The sequence below is a fragment of the Aulonocara sp. 'chitande type north' Nkhata Bay genome, linkage group LG7, assembly GCF_057382095.1.
Source record: "Aulonocara sp. 'chitande type north' Nkhata Bay isolate Kocher_YH1m ecotype deep benthic linkage group LG7, A_spYH_male_GT1.1, whole genome shotgun sequence".
NCBI lineage: Eukaryota > Metazoa > Chordata > Actinopteri > Cichliformes > Cichlidae > Aulonocara > Aulonocara sp. 'chitande type north' Nkhata Bay.
The window spans coordinates 33,505,872-33,522,376 of NC_141350.1; the positions used below are offsets into that span (position 1 = coordinate 33,505,872).

The following is a 16,505-nucleotide window of genomic DNA, read 5'->3' on the forward strand; positions in this document are numbered from 1 at the left end:
CAGCAGAGGACATGTCTCAGATTAACAAGCGCAATGCCACGCTTCAGCTGGAGCAAAACATTCGTCACATGAACACACACACAGACCGAGTCCTGAAAAGTTCACACAGGGCAGAACCGAGTCAACAACTTGCTGTGTGCCTGTTAACGACTTCCATCCAAAATATTAAATATTTAAAATACTGCATTTTGTGTTTACAAGTCCAGCTTGATGACCAGTTCACAGCCATTTTTAAAACCTCAACAGCAAAACCCATCATGTGTGCACCTCTCTGCTTTCTCTAATAACACCAGTGTTAGTTTAGTGCAGCGACTGGAAGCTCCAAGAATGCGCGAGACATTGAGTTTGCGATTTACACTGTATTGTGGCAGCTCACTTTAAAAAAAAAAAAAAAAAAAAAAAAAAAAGGTCACCGTCTAAGCACGCTACGCTGCAGTAAGTCATCACAGCACACAGTTCAAGGACAACAAGGGTGCAGACTCAACAGGAACAAACAATTACCTGTAGCTGAGCTTCTGAGTGTTTTCAGCTGCTTCAGAGCTGATACTAAGCAGTATTTAAACAATGATATATGTATAGTGTCACACATTAGTGTATAGTGTCACACATTAGTCAAAATTGGCACCTTTTAGACAACATGAGTCACGCACTCAGCACAAATGTGCAAAGCCAATTATTAAAATCTTCCAAGATATGGCTTAAAAGTATGCAAGCCATTTTAATGTGTATGTGAAGTAATCATTTGCCCTAATTAAAAATCTAAATGTCTACAGGGTGCTTCACTGTCAGATTGTGTTATCGTTCAGACCGGGCTGTGCAGGAAAAGCCGTTAGCTTGTTTATGCAAGAATTTAGGATAAACAGCTGGAGGCGGCAAACTGATGCCAGCGATTAGAAGCAGTTTTAATACTTCAATAAAAGCTGGAAACCAAATGCTACAAGTAATAAGCAGTACTTCGAACACTTCTGAAACACTTAAACACACCAAGAACTTATGTGCACTTGTGATATTAATGAGATGGCAAAGAAAACTGCTCAGCTGCAGCTCTAAAGGAGACTTCAAATGGCTTCACAGTGATCGTCTCAATTCATTACGTCCACGGCAACATTTATCGAAGCTCCCAGCATCACGGTGCTCATCAATGAACAGCAAACATGAGAAATGAAGATGTCACTGCTTAGCTGTGACAAACTACACAAGTGTTTGATGGCAACCTGGGAATGTTTTAAATCCCAAAGGATTTCAAGAACACCGAACAATATCCTCATCACTTAAAATAAATAGCCAGTTATTGAAATCAACTGAAGTCATGTGCACTCCAAGCCAAACAGCGTCCACCTACCACAGTTGACCTCGTCCTCGCCGCTGTCGCAGTCCTTCTCACCGTCACATTTCCAGAAGACTGGGATACACTGGGTTGAGCTGGCGCCACAGCTAAACTCATTCATCCGGCATGTCCTCATGTCTGTATGGAAAGAAAACAAACAGATCTTAGATATTTTCATGCTCCGTCATATATTGCGCGCGCGCGCGCGTATATATCATATATATCTATATATATATATTTTTTTTTTAATGTTTAACATATTTTGTAAATTACATATTTTCTCCCTTTACCAACAACACAGGAAATCAAAAAGACAGAACAGCAGAGATGTTTGGCGTTCTGCTGCAGTCACTAAAAGGCCAAAATGTACCACTAAGAGTCCAGCTGACTGCTGGTGCTGTTCCAATGAATGATGTATTCTACAGGGATATTAAAAAGGACCAATTTAAGCTGAGATGGCTCAACTGTCTGCGTGCTTTTGTAAGCAGAGGTAAGAATGCAAGACTCCTTTACATGGGTTTAGGAAACGATGCACATCATGTTTATGTGATGAACAAAAACACTGTATCATCTAAAGGCTGCAGCGACTCAGTTACCTTTTAGGTTCATTCGTGGCGGCCCCAATGACAGTAACTGACATTTTGTGAGAGCTGGAGGGCTCGGGGCAACGTTATGCTGCACTGAGGTGCGACTGAAAACAAAGTCAGATGTTCACAACACCTCAAGAACCATACAATTGCAAGCTGTTAGATAATCCATTTAGCTGGAACAGCAACAGCTTTGATGCAGCAAAATCCTATTTATACAACAGTGTTGAGATTCCTTTCATGTTTACGGTGCAAATATTTTCCAGGTTAATCTGTCAGAATGTACATCATCTTTTCCATTGTCTTCGGTTTTGTTTTAGCATTGTCAACTTTCTTGATCATGTACTTTATTTTAAAAGCCAGCTACTAATACAATACGATCCCCTTTATGGCCAGAAAAGGGGTTAAATTCCATCTCCAGAAATGCGACTCAGAATTCTACTGAACTATCAGGAAGCCCCTTTTTCCTCCCCCAGGGTACATATTCCCCTAACAATACTTTCTTCCATAAAATTTCAGCTCCAAGATCAAGTTCGCTTCTTATCCCTTCATCTCACACTGGAGATAAGCAGCATGCACATAAAACTGGCTGTGCAGTGATAAGAGCTGCTCGGTGGAGCAGCAGATGAAGGTGAATAGAAGAGTGACTCCCACAGATGTATGAATTATTGACTATGAGAATTGTAGTTTGGGTGATAAGCCAGGCTGGTGATATACTGACATAATTCTGAACCCAGTTTGGTCTCTCAGCTGCACACTGCACACACAGTGCACAGGAGCCAGTGTGCGCACTAACACTTATCCCCATCACTGACTAGTTGATTTTGCAGTCTCCTCTTCACTCTTAAGAATACAGGGTGAAAAGTTCCAGTTCAGCCATTAATCAGTAGAGTACAAGTTTCTGCATAGTCTGTACACTGCACGCGCACACAAAGTACTTGAGCAGGCTGGTTTGATGTCTGCATCAGAATGAAGGTTATTTCACTGAATGGCATGCTTGTTGGTGCCAGACAGGCTGACCTGAGCCTTTCAGATGATATGCTGGGATTTTGTTACCCGTTTAAGTTCAGAATGTGGCTGCTGGGCTGGGGTTAGCATTCACTGTTTTCTTGGCTAGCTTAACTTTAGCATGCTGGCTGGCTGTGCAGATGCTTGCAAATAGCTGAAATTGTGTTAGCAGAATAATGCAGTTGTTTCTGTCCTGGATGCACCACGCTCTTGTCCATGCTATAAACTGTGCCATTATTTTCCCACTTAGACACATGAATTGAAATCAGCTGATTGCGGTGGAAGTGGAACCAATAAGCAGAATCGATAGGCAAGCCAACTACAGCTGGGCAAACACTGCGATTTTTTTTAGTCGCGTTATTCAGCTCCTGCTCAAACTGTACGATTGACTCGCAGGGGTTAGAAGTTCCTAATTCACGATGCAGGGTCTCACACTATACGGCCCGATGCTCTGATGCGACCTCAGTGCTCACACTGTGCGTCCATAACATGAAGGTTATAACAAAATCTGTCTCTCGCTCTGAGTGACACACAGACCACCACCATCAACTTTGCTAAATTGCTAATGAAAAACATTGATTAGGCAGCTGTGATTGAGCAGCAATGTCCATCCAACTATTTTCACGGTTGTTGCGGTCGTGATAATTTTGTGAGGCCACATCGAAAAGGCTCGGATGAGCAAATACAGAAATTAAAGTGAAGACTGAGCAGCACAACAGTGATGAAAGCACAACTTGTAGAACTTTGGCAAGCTCTACAAGTTGTGCTTTCATCACTTGTGTCCAGATCACACGCTGCACTGTTGTGCTACTCCGTCTTCACTTTCATTTCTGTGTTTGCTCATGCGTGGTGTGACAGGCTGCGGTGACACCCTCACGATGGCCAACAGGATTTCAAACAGGTTTGATTTTCTTACGACGAAGCGATTGATGATCGGAAGCTGGTCGTGAGGTGTTAATCGCTTCTCGTTACCCCACGTATACTACACGATGCACGACACACGATGAAGCCGAAACTCGGGCCGACCCCCAAAACAGTCAGACGACTGAAATCGGCTCAAAATGGGCCAAAAAAAATATATATATATAATAATAATAATAATAATAATAATAATAATAATAATAACAACAACAACGCACCGTGTATGCCAAGCTTAACAAGACCAAGAAATTTAACTACTTGCACCACTGGGAACTAGTTCTTGTAGAGAACTGCTTCTCTATTCCCATCCCTATCCAACCAGGTACTAGCAAGGTATACAACAATGAAGTGACTGAAGTCAAATTTGAGTTAGCAGTTGGTAAATTCCAACAAACTACAATTGAGCTGAATAAAATTTGTATTATGGCATTTTAAGATTATGGTAGTTTCACAGCAAATGACATTAACATTTCTCATTAACATTTTTGCCTAAGGAGGCCTTTATAGGGGCTTACAAAGGCTCATTCATCTCCCTTTAGACTAGAAATAAAAATAAATAAATCATTTGTCTATATAAACTAGTGATGTTTCCACAGTGAAGCTGGCTTTGAAAGAAACTCCATTTGGACCCTTCCTTCTAACCTTCATGGCAAATCACTGCCTCCAGGTAAAACCTCCATTACCTTTTCCTGAAAATTCTTCATATTTTATTAACTCTGTAAAGTCTGAACTATGAAAAACCAAACTGTTGTTTTGAATCCAACTGGACTTTTTGTGGAATCTTCTGAGGAAAGAAAAATCTTGAAAACTGAAACACTCATGTACACAAAAACACAGCTGTTGGCTTAATCTTTGACTTGATTCTGTGATTAAATCAAAGACCAAATGGCAGCTCTGTGTCGTCCATTTGTCTTTACTGATTTTGAACGTAGCTCTGAGCCCCTCCAAGCTAACATACACATGCAGTTTCTCCTCAATACACTGATAAGTGCTCCCAGTAACCAATTACGTAGAATCTAAAATGGAATTGAGACTGGTATAACAATTATACCACAAGATTAAATACATGTTAACACTGTTTCAAGGAAGCAAGCTTTAAATTATTAATCTTATTTAATGCTACTTCCAATCATGAACACTTTCCAAGCCTCGAGTTTACACCAATTTAAATTTCTCTCATTAGCCACATAAAACTGACACTTGAGACAAAGCAAACATGGAAGAATCCTGCCAAGATCCACATAGTGAAACTACGCCTGTTCTGCAAGTTCTGTTTACCAAGAGGTCTCAAGTGTTTTTGTACAGGGAAATAAACTGAAATAATTTCCAGAAATGCAACTGCAGTACAAAAGTCCTTCATGCAAATGTGAAGGAAAAACAGGCATGTAGCCACTCAGACGACGTCACTCTGTTGCCTGCTGTAAAGTCATGAGCAACAGCTGGTCAAACAGTACAGCGATAAATGCTACAGTAGCAGTGTTGACTGGCACGTACACCACTGTAGTTATGACTGGAACTTCTCACACAGACTGCAAACTGATATCCCTGTCAAGACCTTCAGTTGACCGAGACACTTTTCCAAGTGAAAAGTGAGACATGCACTACAAGCTTTTGTAGAGCATAAACTGTACAAAAGCTCAAGCTGATTTCAGAGAAAAACACTTAGATGAGTTTCATGACTTCAATCAGGGGTGAAAGAAAAAACAAAAAAAAAAAAAAAAAAAGGGGGGGCAGTTAAATGGCAACTGAAAGTTACTTTGTTCTTAAACTTGGGAATGTGGCTCCTCCAACCCACCGGACCATACTCTCACCTGCCAACATTCCCGTTTATCCTGGGGTTGTTATTCTCCTCAAATGTGTTACTACAGTAGAGAGTCTCACCACTTCAAGCTTCTCTAACAACTCGTCAGTTAATGTTCATAAATACACAAACAACACCTCTGATTATAAATAATATCTATGAATGTGAATTTTTAAACACCAGTTATATACAAGTTCCCATTCATAAATATTTTCTATTCCATTGTTTTGTGCTCAAACCTTGATAATGTTGCAATACAGACCTCTAACATTTGCTTGATGGCCTACGTATGTGCTGCGTATGTTGCATTTGTAATTGCATTTTGTAACCAAGCTAGTGGATGGACAGACACACTTTTTACATACGCACAACTTTATGAGAGCTGCTTTTTGACAGGAGCGGTTGAGTTCTGAAAGCACTCCCAAATACTCCTAACCCTCCTGTTATGTTGGTTTCCAGGAACACGAGTTATGCTTCTGGGTTAATTTGACCCGGGAGAAATTTACTCATCGAAAAGTGTCAGAAACACTGGCATTGATTTTACAATTTTCTTTTATAATTATGATTAGTTTCATTTTCTGTAGTGATGCAGATGACATGTGACATCTCTTCTGTTCTGGGTCAATCTGACCTGCAACATAACAGGAGTGTTAACCTGCAGCTCACCAACCTTGTTTGCGCCCCCATTATTTTAGCGTTTTGCCTGACTGGCCCTTCGTGTCCTTTGGAGCCCCTAATGGGGTTTCGTGCTCTTGTATTAACAGTAAAATAATGTCCAGTGTCAGGTTTTACTGTTGAGTATCGATACTTTTAAAAATTGGTGACCTATAACTACTTTTTCCACTTGTGGTCCAATCCAATACATTGTTACGGGCATTTGTATACATCTGGTACAAATTCATTACCAGCGCTAAAATATGAAGTCCCCGAATCATTTTATGGGTTAAAAAAACAAAACAAAAAACAAAACAAAAACCCAACCCAAAAACAAAGTTCAACTTAATTATTTTACCAAATAACAAAATCAAAGTGTAACAAAGGTCTTTAAGATGACATCACTTATGCATTTGCTTTTCCTTAGGCCAAAACTAAACAGGCTGAGGATAAATACAGTGAAAGAAAACAGCAAGTTATTTTTTCCCCTTACTGAGTCTTTCGACTGCTGCATCCTGCTGTCATTTACAGTCACCATATTCTCCTTTTCTTGCACCTGAAACCTACGTCGGCGTGTGGAGCTGACAAGATTCAGCTGAAGTCAAATTATATTTAATGGTGTCACCACAGCATGCTGTGTTACTATAAGTAACAAAAGCTTCCCAACAGGTGTTCAAACCAGCATCCATCAGGCTTCTGCCTTCTGACTGAACGTCACGGGCGAAAACAAATAGTGGAGCGACTGAAAGGAAAAACACAACTACTGTTGGATCTTTTCAGCCATGTCAACTTGCTTCACTACAGTTGGCAGTTAAGTAAAAAGAACCTTGTTACTCCAACATTAGTCTGCTTTAGCCAGAACACTGAAACCTCACAACTGTCCAAACTAGTCTAATCATTACTTTGTCACATTCAACATGATCAGCTTTACACTGGGTCAAAATGTGGTGCGCAGGCAATAAGACGTGTTTATTGTCAAATACACAGAGAAGGGTTTGTCTTCAATCCAACAACGCGACCTGGCTGCTTAGTATTCCAAGACATTCTAGTTCTCATTTGTCCCATCTGGGAAGCCATACACTGATTTGCAGTTACTGAATGGATAACAGCAGGTGGTCAGCCAAGTCTTGTTTAACAGTGGTTGTATTATACAAAGTTATTTCAATGTTTGAACTGATGCACAGGGGGATGAATTAGAGATTTAATTCCTTTTCATTCATTTCACTGACGACTTTACAGTGGAGTTTCTCTCCATTTTATAGGCCTAAAAGTCTTTGTTTTCACTTCACCCACTTTGTCTTTCTAACTGTAGGAATTCTGTTGTAGCCTCAGCAACACCTAACAGCCAACGGCTTGGAACAACTGCTGCTGAAACGACTCCCCAACGGGTCCCGCTCATGTTTTGGCAGAAAGCACCAAACATCCCCTCACAGGAGTGCAGAAAGGATTGGCCCCCAACTCTAAGATGTTGCTTTTCTGCTGGTTGTTACTTTCGTATCGTTTTCAGGTTTGTGCACTGAACCTGCTGAGTTGAAATACTGCAGTGGGAGGAAAGGGACTATACCAGAGACACGACTGCTCATTGTGAAAACTCAGAGCTGGTGCGCAACCCTGTCAGACACCTGAGATGCTCTGCTGCCCCAGCAAATCTCACTCCAAACACTGATAAAAGTGTTGACACCCCCGTGTTCCAAGTTAAATTTAGTGCCTGGTTCTATAATTGTAACATTAACCATTTGCTCGTGTTCCCCCAAATAATGTTGAAAGTCATGTCTGTAACAAGCTTGAAACTGTCTAACTGTAAAGTCATTATTTTAGTCCATTTATTGCAATAATTTAAACCCCCACAACAAAACTGTTCCTTCCCACCTTCACTGCCATGCAAGTCGAGTTCTAGGTCACAGAAATGACATAATAGGAATTCTTCAGGGACTTTAGGACTAAAACGTAGTTTGATTTTCTGCTTTAAAAATAACAAAGGAAGGGTGTTGATGTGTGCCAGACCAGAGTTTCAGTATTCTTTTACAGCAGCATTCATGAGCTATACTTTCTGCATTTTTATCATCTGCAATCAAGATTTTAAAGCTGCAGTGAAACCACTTTCATCTCCACTCTGATGTTTATCTATACACCTGAGGAGACACCAAAGTCCATTTGTCATTAACGCAGCACAGTGGAGGCAGCACACAGAAGTGATTCATTGAAGATCATCATCATCATCATCATCATCATGAGTCATCTCTGATTTCAACAAGCACCTTGGTGAGACCTCATATCACACAATATTTAAAGCACAGCAGCTTTCCCATTTAAACAACTTATTTGACAGTACTGCTTGTGTGGGGGGGGGGGGGGGGGGGGGGAACTCTTCCCTCACTGCTTTCAAGTACCTCGCTGAATTTCTGCAGCAGCATGAGCGTCTGTTATGAACAGCAGGGAGACTACCATTCACTTTGAGGAGCTTAAAAAAAACAAAACCCAGTTTGACCTCATGGAAAGCTTATTAAAGTTTATAAATGTGCTCTAGCATGAGTAAAGGCAACTGTGCTTGAAAATACAAGTTCAGCCACAGTTTTAGCTTCCCACAAAGGGCAGGTATGAAACTTACACCAGTTAAAATCTGTAGAAAGCTCTGCATCGGGAACATCTCGCTGCACTATTTGAATACATTTCAGTGTGCAAATTCAATTTCATTAAATTTAGGCCAAGAATTTTATTTTATTTTTTTAAATTAGTACTTTTGAACTTCCATTGTGTTGGTTTTTGGGGCCTAGAAGTGACCATTTATGGAAAAGTGTGTGGACTTATCAGCAAATGCTATCAGTGCTTCAACGAGCCACATCCATGAAATCTTAAACCAGCTAATTAGTGCAGAGTAAAAAACTTTTAAATCAATTTAACTCATTACAACTGAAGCACAAACTTCACCAACCACATCAAGCCATTGGTCACTTTAAGAAATTAAAATGCACCAAGACGCACAAATGACGACGAACGGCCAGTTCAGTGACAAGTTCTCCCCAAAAAGAGTTTCTGTACCAGGCTGCAAGCATGCTTTTAATACTGTAAAAGGTGGGTCTCAAATGGGCATTACAGGACCAGCAGCAGCTGCTTCTCGAGTCAATGTAAACCTAATACTGTACCAGGCAGCAAACCAAACATGCAAACTAACATGCATAGACATTTGATCGTGTGTGCTTCAACTGTCAACTCTAATCTTAGAATTCATTTCATATTTTCACTGTTTTTAAATGCATGGTCTGGGATCCCAGTCACTACCAGTTATGGGGAAGCAGCTTTAGCTTTCATGCATCAAGCTGCTGGAGCAACAGACTAACTGATAACACATTTGAAGACTAGCGTTTAAAACCATACAAGTCAGACGAGCCATCACATTTACATCAAATTTGGGTTTTTTGAAATCATTGTGTGTCATTTTTATCGGTCTATTGTTGCCTTTATATCATCACTGGTTATGATTCTATTATTAATTCAGCTTATTACACTTATCAATTCTGTTTTCCATAATTCATATAGTGCAACTTTTGCTTTTTGGGGTGACAATGGACTTCCACCTCAACTAAAATGTGGTATAAAATAACGTTTTGCTTGCTTGCTACAAGTGTGATGCGTGCTTGTGTCTGCCACGACCCCATGGGAGGAAGGCCGACCTGTCTGTGGTGGCCTACATCCTTGTGGCTGATGTGAGCCAGTCACAAGGATGTGAGCCAAAGAAGGCTGGACAAACAATTTTTAGGTCAGTTTATCCTCAGTTTTTTTGGGGCTGAACCTACAGTTTCCACTGCTGTTTGTATCTTTCACAGAATTAAAGTATCTCATGCTGCTTGACCTCCTGAGAGAGATGTGTATACAAGCTCAGGTTTCACACGTTAATGTTCATGATATTGTTCCTTGTCGTTAATCTTAATCTGTGTGATGGCTGCTGTGCAAACCTGTGAATGAACCCATTTTCCTCCAAGTAATTTATAAATTAACAGGAGTAACCGACCTGCATACAGCAGTGTCCTCTCCAGCGGCAGATACAGCAGGAACAATAATCAATCTTGCAGCATGCAAACCTTTTACTCAGCACTAAAAAGACTTCAGTTCTGGGGCTCTCACTGTGTGCGATCGAGGCTGATTATTTAGCCCAAGACCAATTCTTCGCCCCATTGGTCTTATAATAACCGTACTCTTAACTGCTGGGGAAAACTGAAAGCACCATCCCCTTCCTGTTTCTGTTACAGCCAAGCCTAGATTTTCTTAAAAGATTTACATGGGGTTGCAGACTGAACAGCACACTGAAATGACCACTGCCACGTTAAAGTTGGTTACATTTCATATTGATTGCATTGTGAAATTTACAATAAAGTAAGGTTGATCTAATGAGATAATCAGGCATTTAGACAATTACATTCTTACAAACTGAAAGGTTCCACTTTAACAGCTTACAGGTTCAAAACTAAATTCTGACCGAAAGATTCATATTTACTTTAGTTGCACTTGTAACACTTGACTGTTGGTGTAGCGCAGCGTTCATCAAAAACCATCTACTTACGGCAGATGTCCAAGCTCTCATCAGAACCGTCTTCACAGTCTGGCTCCCCATCGCAGTGCCACCGCTTCGGGACACACTGCCCATTGTCACACACAAAGTCCGACTCCGCACAAGTCTTTTTAACTGAAACATGGGAGAGAAAATGAAATCACTGTTTGAATGAAATGTCTCACATTATACAAAGAAAAACACATAATATCAAGGGAAAGATCAAATCCATACTGGCGCACTTCATGAATATGAATTCATTTTTGCTCCTCTCCTGTGAAAAGGTCACCAGTTTACAACCTGTTCTGATTAAGCGAGATTCAAACACTACATTTGCATAAGGAATGCAGTCGATATGGTCCTCGGGAGGTTCGAGTGTCTCGCTCACCTTCCATCAAAGGGGGACTGAAGACAAAAATAAAGTGTAATTTTTATTTGGTTGTAGGTCTGTTCTGGGACCTCACAACCCTTCAAACAGAACATATCAGTGACAGTCATGAAAAGGAAGATCAGCAGCTCTCACACTGCTTTAGCTTTACAGATTTATTGCACCACAAACATTTTGACATTTCAAGCACTGCTGTTTTTTAGACTACGGTGATGCAAGGCTATGCTGAAGCTACATGCCCCCACCTGACACATGTTTAAACCCAAATCTTCATGGTCCAACTAGAAACTACATTAGTTCACTTGTGTTTGAAGACAGCCAAGCACAATAAATGCGTGCTATAGCCAAAGAACCATGAATGCCCAAAGCCCATAAATGGTTGTGAACGACTGGCTTGGTGGTTCATTCCTTTGAAATTATTGCCCTGCCTCAGGTTTCCATCTTTTACACTTATTTTATTCTCCATTAATATCAATAAAGTGCTAAAACCATTTAAAGCCATGAGCTTCCCCCATTTTAAAGACCATATAAACATAAGGTTTACAAAACTAGGTAGTAATTAGGTAATAATTTACAGGTCTGTCAACTTCTACAAACAGTATATGCATAAGAGCACTCAGAGTGCAACTCCACCCAATAACCCTAATAAAATGATTTCTTACGTTGTTAGCATTGTTAATATGGAAATTAGAATGACAGAGACTCTGGCATTGGCACAAATGCTCTATGAAAATGATGCAGGTGTCATTAATGGGGACGCCATAACACGTATAAAAATGTTTTTCGATCTTCGTTTGAGCTCATTATCTCCCAAATAACTAATATTTCTTTAAGAGGTTTTGAAAATATCCACTTCCTCCCCAATTCGTGTGACCCTGACCCTTGACTGAAGCATTACATACCAAAAGGGTGAATTTTCTTTACTCATGATTGGAGCAGAACTAGCTGAAATCTTTGGGTACCATAAGCTGGGCATTCAATTTTGACCTTGGCTGCAAACAGTGAATTTCAAGGTCAAATGCTTAGGCCTTGTGGGACATTAGTACCTAGGTCGGCCATTTTGTTATTAGCCTCTACATCACAGTATTTGAAAATGTTGGTGTAGCTTCCAGTGTTTAAGCTAGACTGCAAACAGACAAACTAAAAGATCACATACTCCCTTTGGAAGGAGAATATTGTTCCTAGAATGTCACTTAAAGTCTGGAGTATAATAGTTTACTTGTCCTTTTGCCATGTTAATTATGTGGTTACACCTTTGACTTTCTGTCATCGTTGTATTTTTACTCAGTTGTATATAGTATTTGTATTCTATTTTTTTATCTTATTGTATATTTATTTTATTTTATTCTACTGTATATAGTATTTTATTCTATTCTGTACAGTTGTGTACTGTATTTATTCTTATTGTATTCTAATTTTTGCCTCATAACTTTTGCACCGTCCACTTCCTGCTGTGACAAAACAAATTTCCCACGTGTGGGACTAATAAAGGTTCTTATCTTATCTTCATAACACAACCTTTAAATTATTCTCAGTAACACTCTCACATTAAAAAGGAAAATACACCTTTATGCAAGTGCAGTCTCCAGGCTATGTTGGATTGATGAATCTCAACCAAACCAAAGTTTCAAAGAATCTGATAGGAACGACTAGAAATGTGGAAAGATGTTAATTTCTCATGTCGGTAGAGAAGACACAGAAAGGTTTCCAAGAAAACTTGTGAAACAACAAACTCCAACACTAGCATCTCTACTGGAGGCTCAAGAACACACTTCAGCCCTCTTCACCATCTGACCAGAATACAAATACAGACTTCAGAACAAACTCCAATTTGAAGCTCATGACAACAGCCAGCCACAGTGGGACTCATTACCAAACTCTTCTTTTATTAATTAAATCTGGATTCTCATCTTTCACGCATCAGTGAGCCTCAGTTCAGTCTGGGCTGAAAGTAAAACAGCTCTGATCTCCCAGAGAGAATAACAGTCTGAGACTCAAATACAACAACACGTCAGCAGCTGAGAGAGCGTGAAGGAATAAAACTAATTTTTAGTTTTCAGTTCACCATCACTGTTCGCAAAACCAGTCATCTGCTTCTGTTCTAACTGGCTATAAGTAAAACTCCAAATCTTCCCTGCAGTCACTCGATGCTGTGTATAGTGTACACTTCCAAAACCCGTTTGAAATAGAGTTCCCAGTCTAATTAAAATTGGCCATCAGGAAATCCTGCAAAACATTGTTGGGAATTAAGTATGGCCATTTCGAGAGTGCTAAAGCACAGTACTGTGTACTGATAAACCTACACGCTCTTAAAAAGGAGCAATATAATCGTTCCATCTCAATTATCTTGTTTTTAATAATTGTTGGAAGCCATAATTTCAATTGACAGCAAAGCCCTACTTCCTCTCCCATCATCCCTTGTTCTTTTCTCCCTCCTAGCACCATCACATGACCCAGATAGATGAAAGTATAGGAGACACACACAGCTGTAACTATATTTAGCTCTTCTCTATGTGCCACCTTGACATCACCAGGTCATCATGTCCCAAGGGAACCTAGCAAAGCTCCTGATGGGGACTGAGCCAACATGGCAGGTTCTGAATGTCATGAGATTATATTCATGTGTGCAAATGTTAAGAGGAGAATAACCCATCAACTCCACTCTTAAAACTCAGTGAAGGATACGAAAGAAGAGGACAATGTGATTCGAATGCATTTATCTGCATCACAGACAAAATGTGTGCAGCATTCGTCAGGTCCTTTTATGACTTAAATATTGGTGGATCAATTTGAACCTCATACGTCACTTTACTCAAGTTCTTACTTTCAAACTTCGTCACCATGGCTGAGGAGTAAAAGGCAATTTTGAGGGATTTTTTTTTTTTTTTAAACACAAAATGCACATAATAAATTGATGGGATAAGCAGTAATCAGCAGGTGTAATAAAAAATATAATCTTAATATATAGTGTGTCCCTTGCAGCCAAGCATAAAAAGAAGAAAAAATTAGTGCAAAACTAAGAATTTTAGTACCTGTTCTAACAGGTTTTGTAAATACAAAATCAATTCAAATCTGGCACCCTGTGAGCTGACCTTTACAGACAGCTCAGACTCCATTTCCTGCTTAATTTACATGTTGTTCACATTGGCAGGAAAAGTCGTTTAATTGCAAGCAAGGGGGACTGTCGTTCAGTCGCCCACACTCCAAAAGGCCACAAACGGTGTAAATAATTAGTTTCCAGCCCAGTTACAGCAAGAGAGACATAAATGGCAACTGATCCACAGAGCAGTGCAGACAAGCTCCAGGCAAACATTGACGCTGAGGGTTTTCAGGAGGTGAGCAAGTAAGGAAGAGACATTCTCATTAAACTGATGACACAAATAAAAATCAGTTTGTTAATCCATCTGATTTTTGACTGTTACACTGTCTGTGGTCTGTATTGAGGACAAGCGTCTTTGGAGTAGTTAAAAAAAAAAAAAAAAGTCACATATGTTCACACCTCAAAACTAAGTAAAATTGAAGTTTGGTCCTACTTTCATGAATAAGAGTCAATAATGAAATGAGCACAAAAAGAGCAATTCTAATCATTTACTTCCTTCCCCGGTTCCACGCTAATGCTGACCTGACTGTGGGACCAACAAATTTATTCTGGCTTATTAGTTTCACTCCTCACCCATGTAATGCATTTGATGGATTATGTTAACTTCACATGTTTACATTTCTGATGGGACTGTGACATAATCTGTACGCCAACCAAATCCAGAATCAGTTTTGTTGTGTTGCCACAGAAGTGAACTGAGGTGGTGACATTTAGGCCACCAATTCATCCTTCCATGAGCAGGATGGCATGTGGGAGTGGGTCAAAATAAACTCCCACGTGTTCACAGTGATAAAGGAACATGTCACCAAGTATATTTTTACACATTTCTCAATAACTATAGCTCTACAGCAGAAAGTAAGACCCTTGTATAACTGGAGCCTGGCAGACTAAGTGTTACCAACACAATCACTTCATTGGTGATTTGAAAGATTTGATATATTTAACTCCAGAAATATCTGGACAGCTGCAATTCCAAGCTCTGTATGTCAGCACAATAGATTTAAAACTTAAGATGCAGAAAACCTGTTTTGACTCTTTAATGGTCAAAGTTTGAGCCAATTTGATGATGGACTCTGAAGCTTCTTGGACACATACCCCACACTGGGCAGGTAGCATCCCAGGAATGTAGTTACACATTCCAGAGACTGAGACCTCAACTACTGATGGGTCTATTTGGTAGCAATATCCAGTGTAAACTATTACTGATCACTGGAAGGAAGTCACTTGTTCACTACTCTATTAACCAGGATTCTCAGTGTTTACGACACATCTCATTTTCACAGCTCTGACTTAATCAGTTAAAAGTTCTTAGTAAAGTTAACGGTGAAAGATCAATGAGCTCCAAGTCTAACATTAGCAGCTCAGCTTCACTCATAACAACAAGAATACAGACAAGTGTGCAGGTATAAATGTAACCTGTGTTAATGCGATCTAAGCACAGAACCAACCCAGCTACAGGCTGCAGCACTCTCAGAAAGTGTCTCCGAAAGAGTGCGGGTGATGTGATGAATGTAACCACTCGACGTCACCGATCCTTTTGTTCACACAGTCGTGCTGTAAAATCTCAAGTTGAGCACATTTGCAATCTTTGTGTTTGAAACCTTTGAGTCCACCAAGGACTAATTTACAAAATGATCTCATCAAACTTGGAAATAAGGACTCAGGACAGCAAAGCATTCATCAAGGTCAGAGCAAGGGAGCCGAGGTCAGTTTCAAAGATTTCTATAAATGTCCAGTGCTTGCTGGTCATTAGAAAACTAAAAAGTCTGTCCTACAACAAATGGCTTTTCAGAGCCAGAAAACCACATTCATCTTTTATAGTCTACAGAGTTGGTACATTCTGAAAATATCCCTTTTGCCCCAATAAAAATTCCTTCAGAACATGCAGTCAAGAGAGGAACCCTCTCTGGGAGGCACGCAGATCATTATCCAAGTCTGTCAAGGAGGAGAAAAAAGAAAGAAAGAAAACTTACGAGAGCACAGTTCACCACAGGGTACAAACCAGTAAGTTTCAAAATAAGGCCATTTCCAGAATTTGTCAAAATGCATATCTAAAAAAGATAATGCAGGATTCGCTCCAAAATGGCATTGATTTTAGAGATAATAGAAGATCAGTCAGCATAAGGATAACTGGAACTAGTAAGCACTGCGGAGGCTTTGAATGGGCATGATA

The 16,505-nt window shown here is 39.9% G+C and overlaps 1 protein-coding gene across 2 annotated transcripts in view; it reads right to left on the reverse strand.

The window, feature by feature from the left end:
- vldlr (very low density lipoprotein receptor) overlaps nt 1–16,505 on the reverse strand; it is a 65,755-nt gene that overhangs the window by 35,417 nt on the left and 13,833 nt on the right. For both annotated transcript variants that reach the window (XM_086300114.1, XM_086300115.1), the window contains exons 3-4: nt 10,857–10,979; nt 1,343–1,465 (exon numbers count right to left, since the gene is read on the reverse strand). In XM_086300114.1, coding sequence (XP_086156240.1) covers nt 1,343–1,465; nt 10,857–10,979 — 246 coding nt within the window. The remainder of the gene's footprint in view (nt 1–1,342; nt 1,466–10,856; nt 10,980–16,505) is intronic.